General features: G+C 40.2%; 2 protein-coding genes across 4 annotated transcripts; one reads left to right on the top strand and one right to left on the bottom strand.

Annotated features, from left to right (window-relative positions):
• Positions 1 to 707: 707 nt before the first annotated feature.
• On the bottom strand, positions 708 to 7,387 carry ECHDC2 (enoyl-CoA hydratase domain containing 2). 3 transcript variants are annotated; one of them, XM_053950043.1, is made up of 10 exons: positions 7,321 to 7,387; positions 5,891 to 5,958; positions 5,162 to 5,249; positions 4,823 to 4,909; positions 3,586 to 3,678; positions 2,904 to 2,960; positions 2,307 to 2,494; positions 1,801 to 1,851; positions 1,436 to 1,483; positions 708 to 972 (listed from the first exon to the last, which is right to left on the bottom strand). In XM_053950043.1, the coding sequence occupies exons 2-10, from the start codon at positions 5,939 to 5,941 to the stop codon at positions 895 to 897; spliced, it is 741 nt and encodes a 246-aa protein (XP_053806018.1). In that variant the 5' UTR covers positions 5,942 to 5,958; positions 7,321 to 7,387; the 3' UTR covers positions 708 to 894. The 3 variants fall into 3 exon arrangements, with proteins under 3 accessions (XP_053806018.1, XP_053806021.1, XP_053806019.1); XM_053950046.1 differs by lacking the exon at positions 7,321 to 7,387 and adding an exon at positions 7,002 to 7,265; XM_053950044.1 differs by lacking the exon at positions 7,321 to 7,387 and adding an exon at positions 6,708 to 6,978.
• A 1,134-nt stretch (positions 7,388 to 8,521) lies between these two features.
• Positions 8,522 to 27,411, top strand: SCP2 (sterol carrier protein 2). The gene is made up of 16 exons (XM_053950693.1): positions 8,522 to 8,632; positions 10,719 to 10,773; positions 11,337 to 11,408; positions 11,918 to 12,049; positions 12,840 to 12,904; positions 13,908 to 14,034; positions 14,721 to 14,784; positions 15,050 to 15,136; positions 15,771 to 15,921; positions 16,707 to 16,854; positions 18,449 to 18,556; positions 20,369 to 20,522; positions 22,940 to 23,033; positions 23,613 to 23,742; positions 25,188 to 25,267; positions 26,519 to 27,411. Exons 1-16 carry the CDS (start codon positions 8,591 to 8,593, stop codon positions 26,612 to 26,614), a joined length of 1,605 nt encoding a protein of 534 aa, XP_053806668.1. The 5' UTR covers positions 8,522 to 8,590; the 3' UTR covers positions 26,615 to 27,411.
• Positions 27,412 to 27,720: the final 309 nt, after the last annotated feature.

Raw genomic sequence — 27,720 nt, 5'->3', positions numbered from 1 at the left:
TCTTTACATAGAAAATTTATATGAGTATAATTTGGTAAGTTTCCCACACACTTTTGGCACAAGTGAAACTGTGGTTTCCTTTGATACTATCGTAGCGTGAAGTTTCAGTGTGGTAAGCCATATCTTATTTTGATAACCTATAAAGCATTTCCTAAAACCACATTTGCTGATTAATTAATTATTCTTTGAAATGCCCAGTCTAGGGACGTAAGAAACTGTAGAGCTAAATTTTAGGGCACATTTTAGTGCTGGAGAACCTCAAAGGGGAAGAAGTAAATAACCCTAATTTCCAGCCAGCTAACATGGGAAAAAACAGGTGATGGAGAGTGGTGTCTGGCATAGACTGACGTGATGGCCCTATGTACCTGTGCACATACAGGCCCTGTGTTTTCTCAAGCACTGGTTCCAAAGGGAGGTGAGTTTGGGTTCCTGAAGTGGGTCAGTGTTGCACTACTCACAGCAGAGCTGGGGTCAAGGGCCACTGCTCCGTGCTAGTACTACTGTCAAAGCAGTTGGAAGAGCACTGATACATCTTTATAAATTTAATTTCTCTCCAGTATTTGTTTTTCCTGTTTAAATGCACTATATTTTCAGCCCTTTTTTTTTTTAATTTGCTTATGGTGAGCCAAAACTTCTCCATATTCCTTACTTTGCCATCTGTGTGAGAGCCATAACCACTGACTTCAGATGAACATGCTTTAAAGATCTGTTGTACAAAGTTAAATCTTTATTTGGAGATTTGTAGAGAAAAATGATCCAGTGGAATAGTTAGAAATGCAGTCCAAGGCAAGGAGTTAAGTGCACAGAATGGTGTGATAAAAATAATCCTAAGAAATCAGTGGACCCTCCTCAGTCCTGCTCTATCTCCAAAAACTCAAGGGGAAGCAGAAAGCATTATTTGCCGGTAAACCGAGGTGGTCGCTTCTCCCTGAAGGCAGCCATCCCTTCCTGACGGTCTTTGGTGGGAATATTCTACATGAGAAAAAAAATAAAACAAAGAGGTATGTTTTCCATTTACAAGTCTGATGTGTTTTTAAGTCCTGACTAATTTGGCAGTAGTGATGTAAGATTAAGATTGCTTTTTTTTCGATGATACATAAAATTCCATGTTTTGCAATTAGGAAAAAAGAGACAGGGTTGTAGTGTAACTCACAAACAAAGCACCTAAGAAAAAAACCATAGATCTATATAGGAAAACAGTTTCCTGTAATCTTCACACTTCATCTTAAAATATGCTGAGAGACACATTATATGGTAATCTTGTAATACCCTGTATTGTTCTATTAGCTGAGAAAGGTGCATGCTCTCAAAACTTGCCATAAAGAACTACAGGAGGAATCATTTTGAATTTATTAAACTAAAACCATTTGTCAAGCTCATTCTGTAACTAACATATGGTTGTTCCTTTCAGGAATTAATTCTGAAGGCAGTTTACCTGGGCATAACACATCCCCTCAATAGCCATCCCTGATGCAATGTCAACCTGGGAAGGAGAGGAAAGGTGTGAGGTTTGTCTGAAGTACAGCCCTCAAAGCTACTTCATAGCAGAGCAGTCAGTCACTCTCAAACACTCATAGTAAGTGATCTTCACTCCAATATTAGAAGTACAGTATTACTATCTGTAGAAAAAAAAATCCTGCCATTTTACTTCTATCTTTAAAGAAAACCTCTGAAATGGTTTTAAATATATATAAAGAAAAATTTTATAACTCATCCATTATAAACACTTTTACTGTAGTAATTTGTAAGAGCTGCTAATCTTTTCATTCATATCAGTATTTAAACAAAAATAGATATTACCTCCATTCCTTTGTTTATTGCCAGTTTTCCCATTTTCACAGCAAATGGTGCCTTCATTAAAAACGAAAACAAAACCAAAGCACAATAAATATTTTAAAATAATTAAATTCACATTAATTAATAACAGATGAATTGTTATATTATTATTTTGCTCTAAATGACATTTTAGTCTACAGAAATTTGCAGTAAGTTAATAAGTATTTTATAAAATTCAATTTGGTGTTGTCTGCAGTTCACAGATGAACATGGTGTGAGTTTCAATGTGTCCTGCAGGTCTGCGTGGCTGCAGCTGGGGGCTAAAACTGTCCTGTGGGTTAAGCAGCTGGATATTAACACTTGTTCTTACAGAAGCTGCATTCACAAAAAGGAACAGACTTAATGAGACTTAAAGATCAGGAACCAAGGCTTCAGTATTTCAGAGAAAGGAATTTCAGGTGTTTGTTTGCTCTCTCTTAAGGGGAGCACAAACGCTGTCTTTACATTGGTCCCATGAACAATGCACTTACCTGGGGCAGGATTTCTTTAGCCAAAGTTAAAGCTCTCTGGTAAGCTGCATCTCCCTCGCTGTTCTGTGGCACGGAGTGATTTACCAGCCCCATGGAGGCTGCCTGTTCTCCATCAACCTGCCTGCCAGTGAAAATGAGTTCCTTTGCAAGACCTATTCCAACACATCTGGGCAGGCGCTGGGTTCCACCTTAGGACAACAGGGAAAACACCATTTTCCATTTCTGACAAATGCCCCAGAAGTATTTTGTCTCCTTATAAAACCAGGAGGCTTACAAAATAAAGGGATCATGTGTTTCTTTAATAATTACTGGCTGAATATGTTAACATTTTTAGAGGCATCTGAAAGGCTTCAGTATTTTGATAAAAAAGAAAAGGTGTAAAGGGACTTTCCTACATTCAGAGTAAGTCTGAGATAGAACTCTTGATTCATAGATCTCTTTTGTGACTGTAAGATGCTACTTCTAATTTACATTCAAAACACTTCAAGTGTTCAAAAACACACTCTAATGGCAAAATATTTACAATACAGCTGAGAAAGTGAGATTTAATGAATATTAATGAAGGTTTAATGAAGGTGAAGATTTAATGAAGGTTACCTGCTCCAGGCAGAAGTCCTCGTGTGGTCTCAATAAGGCCCATTTTAGCTGATGAAGCTATTAAAAAAATAAATGTAGGGTTAGCTACATTTTGATTTATATAACTAGAAATTTTCCAGATTGAACTGATCAATAAAATTGGAAACTGTCAGTACTGAACTGGAACTCCATTTCTCTAGGTAGCCAGAAAGTCTGAATACTACAGTACTTATTCCATGTCTGTCTCAAGTCTGCTTACCCCAGTGTAGCAATTTTAGCTAGAAAACTAGAAAATTTTACATAGAAAATTTTAGCTAGAACCTTGGGTCCCTGATAGATAAAATATAATGGATGGAAGCATGGAAACAGAAGAAATAAGTCTTCCAACCCAAACTGATTTAAGCTGGGAAGGTTAGATCTAGCCAGAGTATATCAGATCCAGTATTAAGTTACAATAACTATTCAATCTTACTAATAAATGGTTTTCTAAAGGAATCATAATCTTACTTAAAAATAGGTTTTACTTTTTAAGCACGGGAACTACTTTCTAAATGGTAACTAAATGTCACAATCTCTGTACAACCTTCTCTTAAATTTCTCTCAAGCTTTTGGATTCCATTAACAATCCACTGTCATGTGTGCAAGTTCTCTTTAAAATGCAGCCATCAATTACCAGGAGATTGCTACACTGAGCAACACAAACCTGCTACTCGGAGGTCACAGGCCAGGGCCAGCTCTAATCCACCGCCCAAGGCGTAGCCATCGATTGCAGCGATCGTGGGCACAGGCAGGGCAGCTACAGAAGAGATCACAGATTGCACTGTTGTGTTCCACAAGTTCTGTTTCACATGGCCCTGGAATTTAAATCCTTATGTTCTAAAGCTTTCAGTTCAGAATTGCTCAAGGACTCATTTTCTTCTGCCACAAATTTTCGGTCTGGAAACGGTAAAAATTATCTTCTTGCACTTCTCCCTTCTTTGTAAGAATGCAAAACATGCCTCTTCCATGCAAAGAAGCTTGCAAACCAAGTACTGCAATGCAAAACAGGATGGGTCTTCTCCTTGCAAATTTATGACATGAATATTCATCTGTTGCAGTTAAACAGCCAAAGAGAAGACACCATCCCTAGGCCCTGTCACAACACTCAGTTTTTGTGGTCCTTTTGTTAGCCAAGGCTCCTGAAAACAGGAACAGTAAACACTGTTTAACTAGGTTACCTCATAGCTGAGGAGCTTGATGTATCTGGAGATTAGCTGCTTGATACTTTTTTAAATACTCAGGCAGCTGGATGCAAACTTCTGAGGTGAGCTAGTTCTCTGCTGTAACCACCCCTCTGACTGCTCCTGTCAATTTTTTAAAATTATTGCAATTCTGATTGGTATTTTAGACCAATTTTTGACTTTGGAATTTCTTTCTAGTGAGAGCAGAATAATTCATAAATAGGGGAAGAAAATTACTTGCAGAAGCTCATATTCATTCTGCAAAGAAAAGGAAAAGGGAGGTGAGGAGGGGGTTGTAGATACAACCCCCCCCCAACATTGCCAAATGCATTTAGCAAATCCATTCAGAGATTCAAATCCATGTTCTTAGGTCTCTGCCATATTTTGAGTGTTTCTGAACATGTACTGGAAGTGGGATAACCAACACAGCACTTGCCTCCCAAGGATTCCACAGAAGTGTGGAATAAATAAATGCTTTCTTGGAGCAGGTATTTATTACATAGGTGAGTATGTGCTTTGTTGTGGATAAGAAGCACATCTTGTCCTTGTAGGGGCAGCAGGATGGTTGGTATTTAATTCTAATTGGATCTTTCTTTCAGGCATAAGCTGAAGCCATTTGGAAAGCTACTCCTAGGTGGATAACCTGCTGGTTATCCCCTCCTACAACATTTCTAAATGTTTCACTACAGGATAAATTTTCCAGCTGATATAATCCTTTACCTATTTCATCCATAAGATTTCTCAGTCTTCTAACAAACTCTCCAACTTCTGCATCATCCATCTTTGCACGTTCCTTTAAATCTGCTCCTAAATAAAGGAGAAAAAGGTTAGATTCCAAGAAAAGACATCTGATGTGTTCCCTCCAGAGGACAGGTCCATGGAAGTTGGAGTGTGGACATTTGGGCTACAGCAGTAACAAGGGTGCTCCTCCGTGCCCTTTTGACAGATTATTTCTTCTAGCACTCATTTCCAACTGCTTTTCTTCATGATCTGATTGTCATACAACCCTAAGAACCACCACATTTTTTGAGAATAATTTGCAGAGCCTTTGCTACTCACCTGCACAAAACACTCCTTTCACCTGGCTCTTGAACACCACCACACGCACCTGCTCATCGAAGCGGAGCTGCTCCAGGACACTGAACAGCTACGAGGGAGGGAGTGCAGACAAGAGTAAAAAAAAAAAAAACAGTAAAAGTTTAGGCATATGGATGTGTGTATACACTGAAATTATAGCAAGTTCCTAATCTATGATAGAAGCATTTTAGTTTATTTCCCTGCAGGTGCCAGAAAATTCATGGAAATCATGTAAGTGGAACCTGCAGGTTTTTCCATGACAAATTCAGAATGACACATTTCCCTATCTCTTTTTTTCCTTCCACTCAGAGATGAACCTTTGCTGTACCTAAAACTTCCCTTCCTGTCCAGGCATGAGCCAGACTTTCTATAGGATGTGTCATCCTTGAACAGGTCACCTGCTAAGGTGTGATAATGAGTATGCTTTTGTTGTAATGACACAAGTAAGGACATTAACATTTGAGTTAACTTCAATAAATTAACTTAAATTAGCTAAGTTAAAGAACCCAGATATCTCTGTCCACATCTGAGGCAGTAACTGTTACATTCTGTTTTTCTCCAGGTTCACCTGCCTTGCCCCAGTGTCATCTCCCACTGCCCTTCATCATGAGATAAGTTTTTTTTTTTTTTTAGATTTCCCACAACTATTCTCATTGCAGTTAGTTATTGATCATGGTTCCAAACACACTCACAGGCCAGGCCCATACTCACTTCATTTACAAATACTTTTCCCAGGGAATTTCTCGCATGGGGTCGGTTCATTAGGATTTCAGCAATACCTTAGTAATAGGAGACAATTTCAGTTATACTTCATTTAGTTCTCTGACACAGTAATTCAACTGGGAATAATATCTGCCTATGCTGCATCTTCTCCTTCCTCAAAATGCATATAAAGTATATTCTAAAACAATCAGTTATTTTAAAATTGGAGGTGGCACACCATGTCTACAAAACCCAGTTATGCAGAACTGTAAAATTCAGTAGGCCTGTAAAAGACTATTAGTAAGCACACTTTTAGAGAATGATCAGGATATCCAAGAACATATATCTTAGAATCACTGCAGAAATGGGAAAAAAAACCCCAAACAACAAACCAAAACCCAAATGATCCATCTTAGGTTTCTCCTTTGAATGTTATTTATTTTTTATTGTACAGTCTTGCTGTGTTCAAGTACATCCCCTAATAAAGGAAACCATCCTCTTGGGATTGCTGTTTGCATGAGAACAGCACAGACAGGTCACACTCAGTTCGTGTTCCAGAACCATTTTGAAAGTGAACTCCATTTAATTTCACCATTATAAGCTCATCAACAGAAAGGACTCTACTCAAAGTTCCCAAGTCCAAGCAGAAAAATAAAACCACAACATCTACCTACATCTCCTTTGCACATGTGATTTGTAAATTATTATCCAATGGCTTCTGTATGCTTTGGAGAGAAAAAAAATCTCCTATTTCCTTGTCTGGACTTCTGCTCACTTCCCAGGCACTGGAAGATTCTGTTGCTGTGCTGTAGGTGCATAGCTGTACCTTGTGCCTTGCTTGGTCTTTCTGCCCTGCTGGAAGGTCTCTGTTTATTCCTCTGCCTACGGCCAGCTCTGAACCCGAGATGTGTCACACTGCAACGGAGACACAACTGAACAGCGGGCACCCGCAAAGGAAATGTACAGCTGGTAACTACCTAATGTCTTTGTAACCAGCAAAATACCAAGCTCCTGCAACAGTTACACAGAAAGTAAATCCCTGGCAATCTGAACCGAACCTCAAACTGCTTCGTGGCTCTCATGGATAAATGTGCACAGACATGTCAAGGTCCTGTCCTACCTTTATCACTGCACGTTAATGCTGTTAGAAAAATCTAAAGTATGCAAACCAGAACTTCTTGCGTTGAGTTCGCATGCACACATAACTTTAGGGAGGGAAGAAAGTATCTAGCTGTTCATTCAGGCGCAGCGTTCTTGAAAAAAAAGTATCAAGGCATAAGTGAAAGCAAGACAACAATGAGCGCCCCGGGCTCGGCAGGGCTGCCACCCCCGCTCGGGCTGCGCCGCGCTGGGAACACACGGCCACGCTCACGCCAGGCCGAGCCGTTTGCACCAGGGGCTGGCAGAAGCGGAGCCGCACTCCGAGTCCCGGCACTCACCGCCGCCGGCCGCGCTCAGCAGCACCTCCGCGCCCCGCGGCGCCGCGGCCGCGCCCGCCCGGCCCCGCGCCCCGCGCAGCGCCGCGGGCACCGCCCGCCACAGCCGCAGCATGGCCGCCGCCGGAACCGGCACCCTGCGCCCGGCCGGGCCCCGCCTCCCGGGGGGATCGGCCGCGGCGGCGGAGTCAGCAGCGCTTACACAGCCCGCTGTGAGGGGCAAGCGAGGAGCCGTGCGGTGCGAAACAAGGTCGCTCCACAAACACCACCGCCAGAAGCTTGGCTGAAGCTGGCACCGGCTGTGCAGGATGCCAGATCTGTGGAAGGCAGGAGGTGATTTGCGTTCTGCCCCAGCCCTGGAGATCCTCAAGGATGACGGAGTGAGGGAAAGGGGAAGTTGAATGGATGAAGGGAAGCGTGAGTTGATGAAGGGTCAGATGTTCAGCTCGCACTGTAAATACATCTGTAGGTAACAAGCAGCATTTCAGAAAAAGAGAACGATCTCGTCAAGTATCCATCCCAAAGACAACTCTGGAGGAAAAGAATTACAGAACCACAGGATCAATTGAATTAGAAAAGACCTCTGAGACCATGATCAGCCTATGACTGATCACCACCTTGTCCCCCCTAGACCATGGCATTGAGTCTTTCCTTAAACACCTCCAGAGACGGTGACTCCAGCACCTCCCTGAGCATCCCATTCCAATATCTAATCACCCTTTCTGTGAAGAAATTTTTCCTAATGTCCAACCTAAACCTCCTCAGGTGCGACTTTAGGCCATTTCTCTCATCCTGTCCCTTGTTCCCCGGGAGCAGAGCCTGACCCTCACTGGCTGCACCCTCTGTCAGGGAGCTGTGGAGAGCGGGAAGGGCCCCCCGAGCCTGCTTTTCTCCAGGCTGAGCGACCCCAGCTCCCTCAGCTGCTCCTCACAGGACTTGTACTCCAGACCCATCTTCGCTGCCCTTCTCTGGAGAAGCGGCGAGCTTCATTGCACCTCCGTTTTGGAAAAACGTCTGCTAAGCGCCGGGATGGGGGAATTCAGGAGGATAAGCAGGGATGTTTGTAAGACTGGCCACGGCTGCGCTATGGACGGGGACACCCGGCCGGTGCCGCAAAGGGGGCGCTGCGCCTTTAAGAGGCGGGTCTATGGGGCCCGACCCCCGGGCGCTCGCTCCGCCCCCGCCCGCTGGCCCCGCCCCGGTGTCGCTGAGGGCTGTCAGGACGCGGCGACAGCAGCGGGGGAAGGAGGGCTCGTCTGCCGCCATCGCCGTCATGCAGCGCCGGGTGTTCGTGGTGGGCGTCGGCATGACCAAGGTACCGCCGCCCTCTCCGGCACCCGTGTGTGCGCGGGGGACATGGCCCGCGCGAGGCCGGCCTCGGCGGCGCCCCCCGGCTGTGCGCTGAGGGGGAAGTGCTGCGGGAGCCGCCCGCGCCCTCCCCGGCGCGGCTGGAGCCCCTCACGGGACGCGGTGGCGCCTCAGGAGCGCGCTGGCAGAGCCCGGTCCCGGCCCGGCGGCAGCGGCTCCACGCAAAGTTCACCCTCGCTCGGTGTGTAGGGGAGGCCGGACCCCGGCCAAGGTGAACGTGGTGCTCCACAGAGCAGGTCGATACAACAGCCCTGCAGCGGGCGCAGTGTCCCCGCGTCCCCGCAGCCGCTGGCCCAGGGCCCGTCCCGGGACAGGGGCTCAGGGAGAGCAGGGTCCTGCAGGGTCTGTCCTGGGGCGTTTCTGTTCCTGGCCCTGGGGTTGTGAGTGCACAGTTCGCCCCGCTCAGCTTCCCCGCAGCTCCCCGGGAGCAGGTGGTAGCCAGGTGGGCTTGGGACTCTTCTCCCAAGTAACAAGTGATGGGACAAGAGGAATTGGCCTCAAGTTTCCACAAGGCATGTTTAAGGTTAGAGTTAGGATTAAGTAAAATTTCTTCACTGAAAGGGTTGTCAAACCCAGGAGCAGGCAGCCTGGGCTTGGCAGTGCTGGGGTAACAGTTGGACTTGATCTTCAAGGTCTTTTCCAACCTAAGCAATTTTATGCTTTTCAAAGTGGACAAGTAAAAGAACCATTTTTGTCTTGGCAGATGAATCTTAAGATAACTTTGATATTTGCCAGAGTAGTCAGAAACTCCCTGGCCACCTTTTAAATAATAACTTTTTGTCTTGTTGCTGCATGGGTATTTCTTCAGCATGCAATGTGATAGGGGAGGAATTGAAAGGTTAAAGACAATTCTGTTAATTGTTTTTATTGGACTAGATCACAGAATGTAGTAATAGAAGTTATTGAGCTCACTTGTGATGTCCTCATGGAAGAGACAGGTAAAACTTGTCAGACACCATATTGCATCATAAGTATTTTACAATAGAATCTTTTAGGATTCTATTGCCTCTCTTTGATTAACACTAATGATGTAATGACTGCTAAAGTTTGTTATATCTTCTCACAACAACAGTCCACGTTTCCTGTGTGTGTAACTGTCAGCTCCCCAGTACTCTGCATTTTCAGAAGTGGATCATCTCAGTTACCACTTGAGCATGACTTGAGGAATTGTCAGTACTCTCCTCTCCTCTCTGTTAGCCCAAGCAGTATCAATCACTCTTACAGACTTCTGCAATGATCAACTCAACACCTGTTTTTTCTTACGACCTTTGCTATGTAGGTTCTCTGTCTAAATTAATGAAAGGAGGCACTGCAGAAAGTGCAGCCAAGTGGTACAAATGACTGGAGTCAGGGACATAAGCAGAAGGAGGCAGCAAGTTAACTTTCATATGCTCACAGGGGACATCAAATAACTTGAAGGATTATAAGTAGTTAGCATGAAGATTTCTTTTAGCAGTGACACTTTGTTAGTGATGTAAAAATGCAAACCACGTGTACTTATGGTCTCTAATGAGTTACTCTGCAAAGAAAATAGAAATGCCACCTCTACTACAATGGTGAGGAGTAAGGTATGATAAATTCTCTACAAAGAACAAGCATTTTCTTGTTACAAATAGGATTATAACAAAAAAAAAAAAGTGGAAGGGAAGTATTTATCAAAGCTTCAGTGAATATTGTGATGAATTGGTGAAGATTACAGTTATTCTATGTCCCACCCACAGGCTTTGCACAGGATTATTGTCCATCTCCATAGTCATGGATCTTTAACAGTGACCAGAAATGGCCCTCAGCTCCCATAAAGTTGCATTATTTTCTCCTTTTAGCCATTGCAGGGTCTGGCAGCAGCACTTGGGAATTGTAAAGATTTTGTACATGCACTTTTGGATCAGTGAAATTACATTTTTTTTGCATTTTTTAAAACTTATTTCTAAATTAAATATTAAAGCTTTTAAATATACCAATTTGAGAAAAATATGAATTAAATCTCACTGTAATTTACTCTCACCTTGTTTTCCTTCCTTTTCTCTTGCCAGTTTTCAAAGCCTAGTGAGAAGAGTGCAGATTATCCTGACATGGCTAAGGAAGCAGGTAATTTAGTAATAAAGCATTTTGTTTGATTAGGTCTTACAGCCAATATTTTTATTACATATGAAGGAAAAGCTACTGTTAAATTATTTTTTCAATTTATTAAAAACTCAGACCACTTTCACCAAATCCATAACTGACTGTCCAGGTCAGCCCTTCCAGGCTGAAGTCAGCAGGATAGCTTAAAATTGGATTGTGCACTTAAAAAATTGAATACTTACCTATACGATTCAAAACCTACTCTCATTGGGATGAACAACCTTAGTGCATGAGCACAGAATGAAATGAATGAAATCGACTGAATGAAATTTTGAGATAAAGAAGCTTGTTTAGAACTCAAAATACTGTGAAATTGTCCTTATGAGTATGAAATTGTCCTTATGAGGTACAAGACTATATTAATTGTTTGCACATTAGAATAAGGAATTTCTACAACTCTCATTTGTGAATGCAAGACTCATACATACTACTCTAGGTTTGCTTGTTGTGGTTGTGAGAGCTGATTTTTTTTTATTTTACCTTCAATTTTAAACTTCTTTTCCAACTTTTAAACTGTTTATTTTTAGGCCAGGCAGCTTTAGCTGATGCTGGGATTCCTTATTCAGCAGTGAAGCAGGCATGTGTGGGTTATGTTTATGGTGAGTATTGTTGTTTGATTGGGATGTGACTTCTATGGCAATTGCAGACATCTGTGTGGATAAAGTATGAGGAATGGCATCAATAAGCTTTCTATTAAGGGGAAATCTATTTCTGTTCCAAAAAGATTTTTCCACTTACTTTCTTTCTGGTTCTCTATTAATGACTGTGTTGTGGCAAGTGAAGTAGGGTCAGTCTGCTGTGATACCTAGAGCAGCTCCCAAGCCACACCTCTAAGACCCTTCTGTCCAGTCCAGTTATGTCTCTTTGATTCACAGTCTGTGAAACAGAAACAGGACAGACTTCTGGTTTTAAAATCTGAAGAGTTTCATCTTGTTTCTGGGGTTCTTTAATATGAATACCTGAGAGCCATACTCAAGGTGACAGCTCAGTTCAAGTTTACAGTTTAATTCGTAGCGCTGCACATACATGGCAGTGTACGTGCAGCAAACAAAAAAGCAAAACTTTTGTGAGTTTGTACCTTATTTTAATGTTGTGTTTCTATTTGAAGGTGACTCAACCTCTGGGCAGAGGGCAATCTACCATGGTCTAGGTCTCACTGGCATTCCCATCATCAATGTTAACAACAACTGTGCTACTGGATCCACTGCTTTGTTCATGGCCAGACAGCTTGTAGAAGGAGGTGGGTTGTTTTGCTCTGTGCACCTAAGAGATTGTCTGGGATGCAGTAGGATGCTGTATGAGTATGTACATATCTTTTCCTGTGTCATGAGCTGTGTGAACCTAGTCAGTTCTGCCAGTTAAGTGTTTCTGCAATAATTGTTTGGAGAAGTGCAGAACAAATGGCATTATAGTACTCCAGGCACTAGATTCTCCAGGATGAAAAGAAGAATCTTAAAATCTTAGAATCCTAAAAGCTTAGCTTTTTTCTTTTAAGTTGAAGTTAATACAGGTGTTTACTAACATGTTTTTGGAAGGGAGAGGAGAGAGCAGACTGACAGACCATGCTTAGGTATGCTTCCTCCTATTTTTGCAGTTCCTTTGTGGACTTTGATACTTTCTTGCACTGATGCTGATGTTTTGTAACGAGAACTATAGTAACACTGTGTATGATTGTTTAGTATTTGTAGCTGAGACATAAATGCTTGGTCCTCTATGAGAGTTGCTGTCAGTCAGTTAAAAATAAACCCCAATCCTGTAGTGATCTTTCATTCTTAGGTATCAATATCTTTGTATCAATACCTTGTCCATCTTACTTTGACTCTTTCAAAAATGAAGGAGGAAGGAAGAGCAGCTGGTAGGTGTTTGTGTACATATCTTGTAATGGAATAGTTGTTAGTACCTAGTGTCATTTATAACCACATTGTGCTTTAAATAGCCACACATTTTATTTTATTTTATTTTATTTTATTTTATTTTATTTTATTTTATTTTATTTTATTTTATTTTATTTTATTTTATTTTATTTTAAGGTTTGGCAGACTGTGTTCTGGCACTCGGCTTTGAGAGGATGGCAAAAGGATCTCTTGCTTCAGGTGTAAGTGTCTGAAATACTTGATATGTTTTGTGTTTGGGTGTACATGAGATATACTTCCTCATTCTCTAGATGTATTGTCAATTACACTACTTGCTTTACTGTGTTGCTGTAGATGATGACAGAAGAAACCATTAGTTTGATATAAATAATCTTTTAGTGAGTTTTGTGATTCTGATGGCAGCTATGACATAATATAAAAAGTAAATTATAAATCATTCCATGTGAAATTCATGTGTCATGTTTGATGTATTTTGCCGAAATTATGTGAAAGACTGGATTAGTGGGGAAAAATGAAAATACCAGATAAAATACTGAAGCTTTGAGTAACTGAAGTGTCTTTCTCAAACAACACAGGAAATCAAAGAAAGATTCTGGGTCTTCTGGTCTGATACTTACTCAATTGACCTGTTAACACACTCTCCCAAAACTAAGGGTTTCTTGACTCTTATTTGTTTTTACTGGAGAAGTGTGTGTGGGTTTGTTTGTATTTTGCCTTAAGGCAAGCAATATTAGAGCCCATATGTCATTTAACTGCAGAACTGCCAAATTTGATAATATATTCAAGCGGTTTGGGTGAAAAAATGTTAAATTTAGCAAGTGATAAAAATAAGAGTTATCTTTTAACATGCTTTATGATATTTCATCTAAGCTTCATTGAAAATACTACTAGAGTATTAATTTTATAACTTGAAACTATATAAATGGTAGGATTTTAAGTGAGGTGAAAAATACCCAAAATCCCCTGCTGAAAATAGTAACTGTGATAGAAATCATGTAGCAGAGATTCTTGCCATGAATCAGTGCAGTGGTTATAATGTCAAGCATTTTCTGCTTATTTGCTTTTTTTTTATAGCTGGGAAATCATCAATACTTATGATTGTGTCACTGAATTGCAACATAGAAATATTAGAAAAAACTCTAATTTGCTTGAAATCTGTGACGGTTTTGTGGTGATGTTGAAAAGAAAAGGAAATTATTATTTGCTTTGTATTTCTGTTTTCAGTTTGCAGACAGAACTAATCCTATGGACAAACATTTAGAAATTATGATAAATAAATATGGCCTAGCAAGTGCTCCAGTGGCACCTCAGATGTTTGCAAGTGCTGGCAAAGAACATATGGAGAAATATGGTCTGTTAACATACATTTTTTTCATTGTCTTCTCTTTATGAAGTGATTTAAAAACAATAGGATTTTGTTTTAAGAAATGGTAGCATTAAGGTTGCATAACTCCCTGCATTTTATCCCTGTGCCTTAGGACAGGTAGATGGGCATGGGGCTGAACTATTTGGCAAAAGCTGTTGGGTATTTGATTTGATTTAATACCTAGTACAAGGCTGCTGCCACTGCTGTTTGCTACCCCCTGACCAGTCAAGGGAATTGGCTCCAAGGTAACAGCCTGGCCTGTTGTGCATCTTTTATTTGCACTTTTAGGCTATTATATGAAAAAAAAAAGTAGACTTAGACTCTACAATTTCACTGCAGGTCTTTTGCACTGATAGGAAAATGATCATTTAAGTTTCAGTAGCAGAATAATACATCAAATAAAATGCACTTTTTTCTGTGTTTTTATGAAAGTATTAAATATGTGAGTTGGTTGTTGGTTGTCAGCTAAAACTCAGCCATGTTTAGTAGTCTTTATCTAGTTTTGAAACCTCAGCTGAGTTCTAAGGAAAGTCTTCATAACAGTGTATCTCTTGTAAAGATGCTTGTAAAGGTCAGATTCTTATGACACAATATTTAAACTGTTATGTCAGCAAAGTAAATACTTTGAGTAAACAAAGTATTTAAACACAATTTTTTTTCCCCCTTTTCAGGGACAAATCCAGAATACTTTGCGAAAATTGCATGGAAGAACCACAGCCATTCAACCAACAACCCGTGAGTCACGTACTCTGCCTCTATAGTCAACATCCTTGGTTAAAAAAATTCATGCATGACAAAGCAGTATTTTTAGAATATGTTCAGAATATTTTCAGCATATATTCTTTATGATGAAATGAGAAAAGAAATAAATTATTCTAGAAATATATGAAAAATTCTCTATCTGATGCCTTATACTTTGTAAAGAGAGCTCTACAGCTGCCTAATAGTGTGATATTAGTATGTCTGCTGCTCACAGATGGCATCTGTGTGTTTTCCTTAGGTATTCCCAGTTCCAGAAGGAGTACACGTTAGATGAAGTTCTGCATTCTCGCAAAATTTTTGATTACTTGACTGTCTTACAGTGTTGGTAAGGAGAGGACTTTGCATTGTGAAATAGATCTTGATGTTAAGAAAAAAATGGTAGGACATCTATTTAAATAAAGTCTGGTTTTGTGTCAATTATAATTTACAGATTGCTTTAAGTAGAACTTTATATAAATAAAACAAATGTGGAAATTCTGTCATGACCAAGCACTAGATACTTGCTCTCAGTGTAATACAGTGAGCTGAAATAAATTTTGTACTTTGGGGTTCTCATGTAATTCTGTTCTTTTACTAATGTGTATCCATTGCTGTTAATTGTTAATTCTTCTCTTCAGCCTTCCCTAAGCACTCTTAGAGGGTGTATATATGTTTATACATGTTTTATATATGTTTATAGCCAAGTAGAAGCTTTGATTTGTTCTAAATTGAAAAACCTTAATGACATATTTCTATTTCAGTGCAATGATTTTCATATGTGTGGTATAAATATTACTGAAAGTGTCCAGTAAGCACTAATGGAATTTATAGTTTCAGTGGTATCAGCCAAAGAAAGTGTGGTTTTGTTTGTTGGGTTTTTTGGTTTGTATTAAAAGATAAATCTATGGAAGATCAACAATCTAATGAAGATTGACATTACTGATTTAGAACAATAACATCATTATTTTTCTTTCAATCAGTCCAACATCAAATGGTGCTGCAGCTGCAATTTTGGCTAATGAGGAGTTTGTGAAAAGGCATAAGTTGCAGCCAAAAGCTGTGGAAATTCTAGCACAAGTGATGAGTACTGATTATCCAAGCACATTTGAAGGAAACAGTTGTATGAAGATGGTAGGTTTACAATTCTGTATTCCATGGTACTCTTTGGGGTGGTTTTTCTGAGGTTTATTTTGTTTATAGTTTTGTGTTGGTGTTTTGTGGGTTTTTTTTTGTTGGTTTTGGGTTCTTTTGTGTTTTTTTTTTTAAGTAGCTGCAAGTCCTAGTGATGCTATAAACATTTTCATCTCAGTGAGCAAACATATAATGCTTTGAGGTGAATGTAAAATTGATTTCAATTGATTTCAATTGATTTCATTGATTTGGACAGATATGGAATAAGCAAGGAGTATAATTGTGGAATGACAATAAGTAACTTATAAACAGGCTATCAGAAACCTAGTTTTTAACAAGTTATTTACAGGCTATCTTTTAAGCAACTTTAACAGCAAAAGAAAATTCCTTTCATATTTCTCTTTGTAATAGTAATGAAATTTAAAACAATCAGTTGGATCATAGAAAAAGGTAACAAGACAATTTGAGGATTTGTTTCAAGTCTGTTGGTGCGAATCATGCAAAGGAACAATTTGGGTTGTGATCAAGGTTAAGGAAGTAGTAGAGGATATTCCCCAGAAAGGTTTTGCCAACAATAAGCCTTAGAATGTGTTATTTCTTTCTAGACATTTTTTATTGTATGAATATCAAACTCTGACATGTGATGCCCTAAAATAAATCAGAATACCATCTCCTTATTTCACTGACAGGATCTATAGAAGCACAGTTAAAATTAGGTGCAAAAATTAAAATGTGAGCTATATTTCTGTAATGATATTTTAACATAGAATTTCTCCTTTTCTCAGGTTGGCTATGACATGACTAAAAAAGCTGCACAAAAATGTTTTGAAAAAGCAGGGCTGAAACCTACAGATGTTGATGTGATTGAACTTCATGACTGCTTCTCAGTTAATGAGTTCATCACTTATGAAGCTCTGGGACTGTGTCCAGAAGGTAATAGCAGCACTGGAGATAATTGTTTTATTAAAATGGAAAGCACCAAAAATACCCAAATTAAGAACTCATGTGATCTCAGTCTTAGGCTCCTTTTTTGGAGCTGTATTCTACTATAATCTTACCCCAGGATTTCCCTCCATCTATGTATTTCCTTTTAAGAATATAAATATAGGACAAGAATTGCCTGTGGGGGCCTTAGCAAGTCACTGATCTTTGAAACAACTTTGCCTTGAATTATTGGCAAATTGTCAACAGGCATTTAAAGTCAACTGTGTAACAATGCTCAGTCCAGTTTAGTGTAATGTCAGTGAATTTTCTGGATTTACAACAGATTCAATGGCAGTGAAGTTTAGCTCTGTGTACGTAAGTAAAATCATTAAAATTTTCTGCTGAAGAGGGTATTGTATGATTTCAAATAAATAATGCATTGAACTGCTATTTCAGTTCATGATATATTTACATTCTAAACATATTCTCGCTTTGCGTAGATTATCATCTGATATAATCTTTCTCAAATTTGTATTTAACTAATTGTGAGGAAATACCATATTCTGGCACTAGGTGGTATATTAAGTCTGAGCTTTCTTATTGAAACAGACATTTATGGAACTCCAGGAAGACTTATGTGTTTGCCTTTGAATGTTTGCTTTCTACTGCAATTTTTGCTGTGTTTTTATGGTATCTGCAGCAAAAATGGTAAATGTTTGTCAGGTGTATTTCAACAGGTACATTAATCTCCTTAGGTTCATTCCTTTAATTGATGCAGAATAATCTTAGTGCTACTTGTCTATTTGACTAATTAGCCTTGTGCATGGTTATTTAATAGTGCTGTTCTCACAACCCTTTGTCAGTCTGGCCTTAATAGTATATGAAACTTATCTTGGAATGATAGACTAATTAGGCATAAAGATGAATGAAATGGCATAAACCACTGTGGATTTAGATGAGCAAATGTAACCTGGTATTCTCATTTAATTGCACCATGGAACCATGACAGATCTTTTTTAGACTTCAGTGTTAGTAATGTAGGCTGAAGAAGCCAGTACAAGAATAAATGAGTAAGAGCCTGGTTAAAAGGGAGAATTGTCTATAGTCTGGAAAGCTAAACAATTCTAAACATTAGTTTTCTGTGTGGTTTCAGTCACTATTTTAATGTCTTAATACAGCCCAAGGTACCATTAGTTGGCCTTTGTGGTGAGGGATTGTGTTCAACTTGGTGTTCACCCTCCAAGTCCTGGGGGTCACAAATTACAACTTACAGAAAATGTAGTTATCACTGCAGTTTCATGAACAAAATATAAATAGCTTCATTATACTGTTTATATAATAATGCTGTATATACCATCAGAACAATTAAACTGCAAATTAAAACCAACTTTTGTACCAAATGATTCTCTTCCATGTTATGCTTTCTCCAATGGTATAAGCAAGTCTCATTGATGTAGTTTTGCCAATTTTTCCTCTTTGTGAAAGGTGAGCTGTAACATTTCCTAGGGTTTGACTGACATGCAGCATCTCTGGTACGTTACAGCAGAACTGAAAAATTACAAATAAAAAAGAACATTTTTCTTACATGAATACTGTTTTATAGGAAGAGCATGTGACCTGATCGACAGAGGAGACAATACTTATGGAGGAAAATGGGTTATTAATCCCAGTGGTGGCTTGATTTCCAAGGGACATCCTCTTGGTGCCACAGGTATGCAAAACCTTCATTTAATCACATCCATTACACAAGAGATACAGCTCTTAAGCAGGCAGGTGCTTCCCACCTGTGCTTGAAACGTGAGGGCCTCAAAGCTTCTTCCCAATTTTCTTTCCAAATAATCCAAGTGTTGGAGCAGGTTAACACAGCTTAACCTTTCCTAAATAATTGCTCAATAGTACAACTTCTGAATAGTATTTGAATAACTATTCTAATATGATGGCATCCTTTAAAATTCTGGTTTTGGAGATTTTTACTGCTTCTGAATAGCCTGTACCATCAGCTATACTAGAAGCCTAATTTGTTAAGTCTTGGATGTCAAAATATTTATCTGATGTTTACAACAGAAGCTCACTTGGTCACCATTTCCCAGCAACATAGGTTTCCCCTTTTTTTTTTTCCCCTCTTTCTTTAAACTGCTGTGCATGTTTCTAAATGAGTTGGCTCTTGGACAAAATGTGTTGGATTTGTGAAGATAATTCACCCTCCTTGTTTGGAAATGAGAAATTATCAGGAAACTGAAGAAAACTGAACCTTGTGAAACACCAAATCTAATCTAAACAGTTGTAACAGTGAGATACAATATGCAGTTAAGTGTGAGGGCCAGGGGAAGTGTTAAGAAACTTTGGAGATAAAGGGTTCCAGAAAAATGAGACTATGGATATCTGTAACAGGATGAGAGTATTGCATTCCCAGGTTTATGTTAATTTTTGTCAGTTACACAGTGATAAAAGCAGAGGCACTTAGTGGCATTCTTGTTTCTCCAGTGCCATGGGATGGAGGAAGAGTCAGTAAAATGCAGAAAATTACAAGTCTTACTTAATTTCCCTTGGAAATAGTCTTGAGGCCAGTTATATGCCAAACAAGGGTCATGTAAATCCTCTTTAATACCCAAACCATTCCAGGGCAGGCTGCACCACAGTACACACCCTCCCCTTGAGGATGAGAGGATGTGAATGAAACCTGCTCATTCTCATCTATGACTGCAGTTTTAAAACTCCTTAACTCCTCCTCTTCATAGTGTTTCAGTTGGCAATATGTACAATTCAGTGCATGAAATGCAGATTCCTTGTCTGCCTTGTCCAAAGACCTGTGCAGTTGTCCAGGGGAAGGGAGAGGAAGGGACTGGGGAAAGGAGAAAAGTGTGAGGAATGTGCAGAGGAAGGGCAATGGAGCTGGGGGAAAGTCTGGAGCACAAATCCTGTGAGGAATTCCTGAGGCAGCTGGTGGGGCTCAGCCTGGAGAAGAGGAGGCTCAGTGGGGACCTTCTCACTCTCTCCAACTCCCTGAAAGAAGGGTTGTAACCCAGACAGCTGGAGACAGGATGAAAGGATATAGCCTCAAGCTGTGCTAGGGCAGGTTTAGGCTGGACATCAAGAGGAATTTTTACACAGAAGGGATGGTTAAACATTGGAATGGGCTGTCCTGAGAGGTGGTGGAGTGTTGAAGGGAAGACTGGCCATGGCACTCAGTGCCGGTCTAGCTGACAAGCTCGGTGCTTGGGCATAGGCTGCACTCGATGATCTTGGAGCTCTTTTCCAAACGAATTAACGCTGTGATTCTGTGCGGCACTGGGCCCTGACTGCAGAGAGAGCTGACGGAATAGCGGGGGGAGACCGAGGGTGAACATCCTCAGAGAGTGTCAGGGCTGCGATGCAAAGGAGTTCCCCTTCCTTTGGGCTTGCCAAGGACACCCGGTTCCCTCCTGGCAGCTCGGATCCCTGGAAGTTTCTCAGCTCCCCTTCCCGTGTCCTCGGTGTGCGGCGGGGGAGGCCGCTCGCTGACGCTCTGCGCTCGACGTTTCAGGGCTGGCGCAGTGCGCGGAGCTCTGCTGGCAGCTGCGCGGGCTGGCGGGGCGGCGGCAGGTGCCGGGGGCGAAGGTCGCGCTGCAGCACAACCTGGGGCTCGGCGGGGCCGTGGTCGTGACGCTCTTCAGGATGGGCTTCCCCCGGGAGAGCAGGTGAGCCGGGGCTGACACACGCCGCGGGCTCGCCCGGCACGGAGGGAACCGCGGGCTGCGCCGCCAGGCCTTCCTGCTCGGCTGGGGCTGCGCACAGCGCAGGGACAGAGCGCTGCTGGCCCAGCCGGGCTGTCCTGCTTCCTGCGCCCACAAAGCTTCGCTGTTTTGGAGTTATTGCCGCTGATCAAGGGGGAGATTGCCCTGTAAACCAAAACATCGAGCACGTGTAACTCTTGTGTACATGCAGCACTGCAAGTCTGTACTGAGGTTAAAACTCACACAATCTCGTGTCACATTGAGCACTGAAAGTTATTGAAAAGCTCAGACTGCCTTGTAGAAATGGCTCATGTAAGGAAGAGTGATGTTCGGAGGAAAAAAGCTACCAAACAAATAAAAATAACATTCCAAGAATACAACAGGACACATTAAAATTAATTAATTGAAACTAGGGATCTGCCAAGATCCCACCAGCAAGACATTAATGAGAACAGAGAACCCACTGCTTTTATTGCTACAGGTGTTACTGGTTTAGCTCTGTGAAGGATTGCTTTCAGCCATGTTTTATGTGACACTGTAATTCCTCAGAATTCTGGTGTGTTACTGGCTACTTGCAATTATAGCCTATTTCAGAGTGAGAGAACACTGCTATGAAGCTGTGCGCACTCTGCTGTAGCTCAGTGCTGGAATGGACAGGAATTGAGAGAAAACACTTAAAATTTGTATTATTCTGATATTTCAGGGAAGACTTACAATACAGTTCCCTTTACATTTTCACTTTCAGAGTTCCTTAGAAAAATTGACCTGCTTATTGTGAGTATTATGGCTTTTAAAGCTCAATCTCAGTGCTTTGTTTTCTTTGAAAACCAGTGAACAGCAAAATTTATCATACACTGGCCTTTCAGAAAGAAACACACCCCTCCCTCCCAGCTCATATTTCTAACATCTGTTTCAGCTAAACCTGTGCAATTCCTGGGAGGTGACAGTATAACCTGTGGAAGAGGTGATGAGAGAAGCCACTGAACTTTCAAGGGCTGCAGCAGTGACTTTTTGTAGTGTCAGGAGTGATAATTCTGTCTCTTTTTTAATCTGTAAGAGGTTGTACCATGTGAGAAAAAATTATAGATATGTCTTCTCATAGATTCTCTCCAAACATGCTCACATAAATTGTCAGTGGGTGTTAGTGCAGTTTTAATCTGAGGGGAAAGTCTGTTACAGGGAGTACACCTTTTCCCATTGCTTTGAGTTTTGTCTTTAAAAATACTGTCACTTTATGGAAAGTGTTATTTTTAGATCATCAGTCTTGAGGTGCTGCTAGTAGTCCTGTTTCATGTACAGATAATATTTCTCCCAACGAAACTTAAGTCTAATCTACTATGGCTCATTTCACCTTCACTGGTGTTCAGAATTTTTACAATACTGTCTTAAGTACGACTCAACCCAGAGAAATCTTAGCAATACTAGAGAAGCTTAAAGCCCTTTAGTTCTCCCAGAGGCTCTGTGTGGGACATCCCTGACACAGGGAGTTGCACCAGTGGGTGCCAGACTTTGGAATGGAGCAGTGTGGCTGATGTGCTCAGACTCCCCTTATGTAACTGAGTTATGATGTGCATTGTGTAATGAAGGGAAAGGTGAAACTCATGTTTGTGAAGATCCTTCACATCAGTTTCCTACAGTACAGTTAGTCACTGGTTCCAGATCAAGCCTGTGACTTTAGTAATAGCTGGTAAGAACGTGCATCAAGGCAGCAGGACTTGATCAGTTTTGCATCAGTTTTTGAAACAGTTCTGCTTTTTGTTTGGTGGCTTTTTCTGAACTGTACAGTTTCCATCCTGTTAGTACGGCCTTGGTTTGTTAGCAAAATGGACATGTCTCCTTCAGACAAGACAGTGCCCACTGTTGCTACCCTGTCACACATCTGCAAGGCAGTGTCAGTACCACCCCAGTAAGTTCCAGCAACATTTCCTGAGCAATTCTGTCACATTAGCAGTATCAAACCTGACCACAGTTCTGGGCTCTGCTGCCAAGAGATGGTAACAGCAGTGAACCTGTTCCTCCTGCTGCTTGAATTGCCATTTCTTTGGATGTTTCTCTGTACTTTGGCTCCATGTGCCCCTGTAGAAATCAAGAATTGGGTTCCATGTTGCTATCAGGCCATGCAGGGTGATTCTCCAGAGTATCAGGAATAAGATTAATGATTTACTTCCATTATAAAATTAATCTTCAGTTAATGCACACAGAACACCCAGATATCTGGAGTGGTTGTAATTCAGGCTGTCAAGAGAGCAAGCTTCACTTTGATACCAGAGTTGCTTTATACTGATGAAATGTTTCTTGCTGGTGTTAGGCCTGTTGGTGATCATTTGAGGATGTTGCAAATGTGATTGGAAGTGTTTAAATTAATGGGGCTTTTGTTTCAGCAACAACCGTATTGCAGCTGTGCCTCTCAGTGCAGCTGTTGATGGATTTAAAGCACACCTGGTCTTCAAAGAGATTGAAAAGAGGCTCGAAGAGGTATCTGACTACTTCTTTTACCTACAACAGGATTTTAATTGATAGCAGAATGTGTGTGAAACCTGTTAGGAATGTATTAGCATCCACCACTTCTTCAGGACTGCTCATTGAACAAATGCTATAGATTTGGATTTTGCCAGAAACCTTTTACACTGTGCCGTGATTTTAAGTTACCTTTTTTCCAGATAGTTCTTACCTGCATAAGAATATTTCAGTGGAGGCAAGTTTAGATTGTAGGTGAGGAGCTTGCTAACTAACCAAAGAAACTTCGTGTTTGGTGTTAGGTGCTTGCCTTTTAAGTGTGATTAGAAGAAGAAATTGCATTCTGTCAAACTTAGGCCAGGACAAGACTATTAGGACTATTCTTCTTAGTTTAAGAGATTTCAATATAGATAGTCATAGTTTGAGGTTTTTTGTTTGTTTAGATTTTTTGATGGTTATTTAAATTATACCTAATGGGGGGAATAGATATTTTTATATTAGTAGAAATGGTGAAGGTTTTTTAATTACTTCTGTTAATTTAAGACTAACTAAAATTATGTTGAAGTAAATTACTTTCTCATTCTGTGGTCATTACAGGAAGGAGAGCAATTTGTTAAGAAAATTGGTGGAATCTTTGCCTTCAAAGTAAAAGATGGTCCTGGTGGGAAAGAAGCAACCTGGATAGTAGATGTGAAAAATGGCAAAGGCTCTGTGGCAGTTAATTCAGGTCAGTGCTCTTTTATTATGTCATTGCAGAGCACACATAAAACTAATGAATACAGACTCATATTCTGTTCAGGCTGTAGTGACCTTGAGGAAAAATTATGTAGAGCTGCCTTAATTTTAAACTTTTCTTATTACTGGCACTTTTAATCCATGGTGTTTCAGACCAAGAACTAAACACCTTCTACACTGAATCTGTCTAGAGATAACAGTGTATTTTCTTAGAGGCTACAGGCAGATGTGTCATATGATTTCACAGGAATCAGAATGTGGAAAAAAAGGTGAAAATCAAACCTCAGGGATTTTCTTGCTCTCACCTCTTAAAATTTGGGCCAAAAATGTAATTTGTAGCTGTTTCTTCAGTTGTTTTGTTGGAGACACTGGTAAGCAGTAAACTGGTCTGCCTTGTCAAGTTACTTCTCCACTGCAGGTAGTTAAGCAACAAAACTTGATTGATTTCAGTGCTTTACCAGCTGACATAAACTTCAAGTTCCATTTTGAAAAGGGCAGAAATAAAAAACAGACTGGGTGGTGTTGGGGAGCCCCATAAAGATATTGAAGGCTCAAGATTTGTACCCTTGCCATGAAAATGTCTTGTCTCGAATCTGAAGTCACACACCCTAGTAATAAAAATGAAAAAAAAAAAGCCAAAAAACCAAAGGCAAGAGCCAGTCCTCAAAATCTGATATATCCATGAACCTGCATCACAAATTTTTAATTAAAAACATGACAGGGGATTTGATTCAAAAATTCATTGTTATGTTATTACAAAAAGAAGACCACAGTCTTCTGTTGCATGGGCAACAATTTATCAAAGATTTCAATCTAATAATAAGGTGAGTGTAGGAAAAGATGTGTGCAGGTTTTAGCCCTTTGATTTACACATCAGTATTTATATCAGAGTTTATGAAAATAATTTTCCAGCTTACTTCTATTAAGAAGGTCCTAGAAACTTCTGTACTTGAATTAATTCAAATGAGCGCTTTCAGAATGCACATGTTGTTCTCATGGAAGGAGAGGGCAGGAAATGCCTGAAATGTCTGTAATGAATATCTTGAGAGTGTCACAGGGGAAAACTCATCTATTCCAAGCTGATCTTCATACTAGCAAATATAAGCTTGGTAAGACTGAAAGATGATTATCAGTGCTTGCAATGAACATTCTGTCTAGATATAAGTAGATTAATATTTATTTTCAAGGAATGAATTTGCTTAGCTTTTCAGGAAGGCCCATCTTTCTTCAGTGTTGGGATGGTCTGTGCTACAAGGTGGCCCAGCTGCCTGTTGGCTTTGGGTGGCCTCTTGCTGATATTTTTTTAATGGCTCTTGCTTGTACATACTTCAGGTATCATTTGCTGACCTGTGGTCTGAAGGGATGCTCCACGTAGTTGTAGCTCCTATAACTGTTTCATTTCTGAGTTTGAATCTTCATTCAACTCCTGTCTTGCAGATAAGAAGGCAGATTGTACAATCACAATGGCTGACACTGATCTGCTGGCACTCATGACTGGCAAAATGAACCCTCAGACAGTAAGTACAGCAAAGATGACCTGATCAGGGGACTGGTTGGTTTGTTTTGAATGTATTTAAGTTTGAATCATCAAACTTAATCATTCATAGTTTGAATGTTTTCATCCAAAACTGCCATGGCTGATCTGAAAAATGACAATTCTTGATGTGCTCTGAACAAATCACCCAAAGTGAGATTCATGAAGAAGGACAGTCGGATATCCTGCAGGGATGTGTCCTGTGCTATATCCCAGAAGGAGATATAGTAGTGCTTGGTTTGCAGAGAAGAGGGGCAAACCAGTTTTTGCAACATGCCATGAGAGAGAAGGAATGTGGGCCCCTCTTTGGAGGGCTTTACCCCCAGAGCTGACATTAGTGTAAGGAGTCATCTTGATGCTGAAAAGTAGAAACTGAGGTGAGAATCCACTGAATGCCTGTCATTTTTTGTTGTTGGGTGGGGAGTTTGCAGGGTTTTTGTTTGGTTGGTTGGTTTATTTTTTTTTTTTATTCCCCTGTATGGCAAAAACAGTCATATTGTACAAGTAAACCAGATGTTTAAGTTAATTTTAAGTTGCTGTTCCGTGCTTCCAAATTTGAAATGGTCTGGGTAACTGTTTCAAGATTTTGGTCTGGTAACCATGGGGTACATTTTGCAAACTCAAATGTGCCTAGGAGCAGTTTTAAGATAAAACACATTATAGAAATGTAATATACATGTAGAAAATTCAGAAGCATCTCCAGCTTTACATCTACAGTTTTGATATTTTGGTGCATGCAGTTTATCTCCTTACAAGGTCTGGAGGAAAAAAATCCAAATTTTCTGCATGTCTGCTTCACAAACAGATATTTGTAAAATTGAATTGATCAGGAATAAAGCCAGTTAAGGCTGAGGAGGATTGAGCTAAGAAATCAGTTGTGGCACATACTGTCACTGTGGCTTTATTGTTTGCAGTTGAAATAATGGGCTTGTCTGCTATGAGCAGGCACCACCCAAACATGGGCTGTTCTGCCTGCTCCAGGTACAGACCCATAGCTGTGATAATCTGAGAAACAAGCAAGTTTATTCTCTTTAGGTATCAAAAATACAATAAGAATACAGCTTCCTCCGTTTGCAGTTCTACAGTCAGACAGTGCATTTGTTGCTGGATGTGAGGTACCAGAACTGTTGGAAATACCAAACTACTCATCCATAATAATGCATAACTGTCTGGAGGGGGTGCATTTGGGATAATATGTTGTATTGCATTTCACAGAATCTTTCTTTCTTTTCAGGCATTCTTTCAAGGCAAATTGAAGATTTCTGGGAACATGGGCATGGCAATGAAACTTCAGAATCTACAGCTTCAGCCAGGCAAAGCTAAACTTTGAGCTCAGTAGAGTAAATAGTCAGTACTCGATGTTCTTGACAAAAAAGTAGAATTAAACTAGACATTATCAATAATATGGCACAGGCTGGGTTTGATTGGACCTCTCTCACCTAAATTCTGTGGTTAGAGACCTTAAATCTCTTAACAATTCCATTGGTTTCTCTATGGCTAAGCTTGAGGCACTAACACTAACAAATTGTACATGGTGGGGCTTTGTGACAGCTTTTGTTCTAATTAATATGGACAATTTTGTAAAAATTAGAACTGAATTATGCTGCTTACTGTTGTTGAGGTTAGTTGGGAAGGAAGAGAGGAAAGTTATAAATAGTTTGGCATATCAATGAAATGAGTTGCATTTTTTAAAGGCTGTAATAGCAGATCATATAAATGCTTTCAGACTTCCATTCTATCAAATTTGCTGCTGCTTACATTAAAATGATCTTGTAAAGGGGATCTCTAACAACATTTTTTTAGAAGAGGTTTTAGGAATTTGCTATAAAATACTTTTCTTATTACTACTTTGGAATTAAAAAATAAACAAAATATCCAGAAGTAAGCAGGAACTAGAATGCTGCTTTGAGTTCACAGGATTTGATAATACTTCACCTTGAAAAGAGATTGGATTTGCCAGGAGAGCAGAGAGGGAAGATAACCAATATGTTACCTGTTTTCTCCTGGTAAAATCTGGTGTTGATCATGATGAAATTCTTGTCAGTTGTGTAAAAGCTTTAAGTTCTGTTTTGGGAAAATGTATTCTGGTTGGAAGTTTAATAGAAAATTAAATATACTTTTCCTGTTCTTCTGTGTGTCTCTTTCTCAGATTTATAAACATGGATTTCATGTTAATGTACTGAACTGACTGTTGTCACAAAGAACATCTGCAGGCATCCACTTTTTCCTCCTCAGGCTTTGTCAGTACATCATCCATAAATTTCATCTCAGTCCAGTAGGCACATCTCACCTCCTCACATACTTGGGCTATCGCTGAGGAACTTACACTGAAACTTTCACTTTCCTGACTTAACTAAAATAATAATAAAAAAGAGCAAATTCAAGCCAATCATTCTGCTTCCTACTGGGAATGGTGACAGATTGCTGAGCAGTTAG

This window comes from Vidua chalybeata, chromosome 9 (assembly GCF_026979565.1).
Source record: "Vidua chalybeata isolate OUT-0048 chromosome 9, bVidCha1 merged haplotype, whole genome shotgun sequence".
In the NCBI taxonomy this organism is placed as follows: domain Eukaryota; kingdom Metazoa; phylum Chordata; class Aves; order Passeriformes; family Viduidae; genus Vidua; species Vidua chalybeata.
Note: the sequence above shows the minus strand (reverse complement) of the source record. Positions and strands in the feature narration are given on the sequence as shown.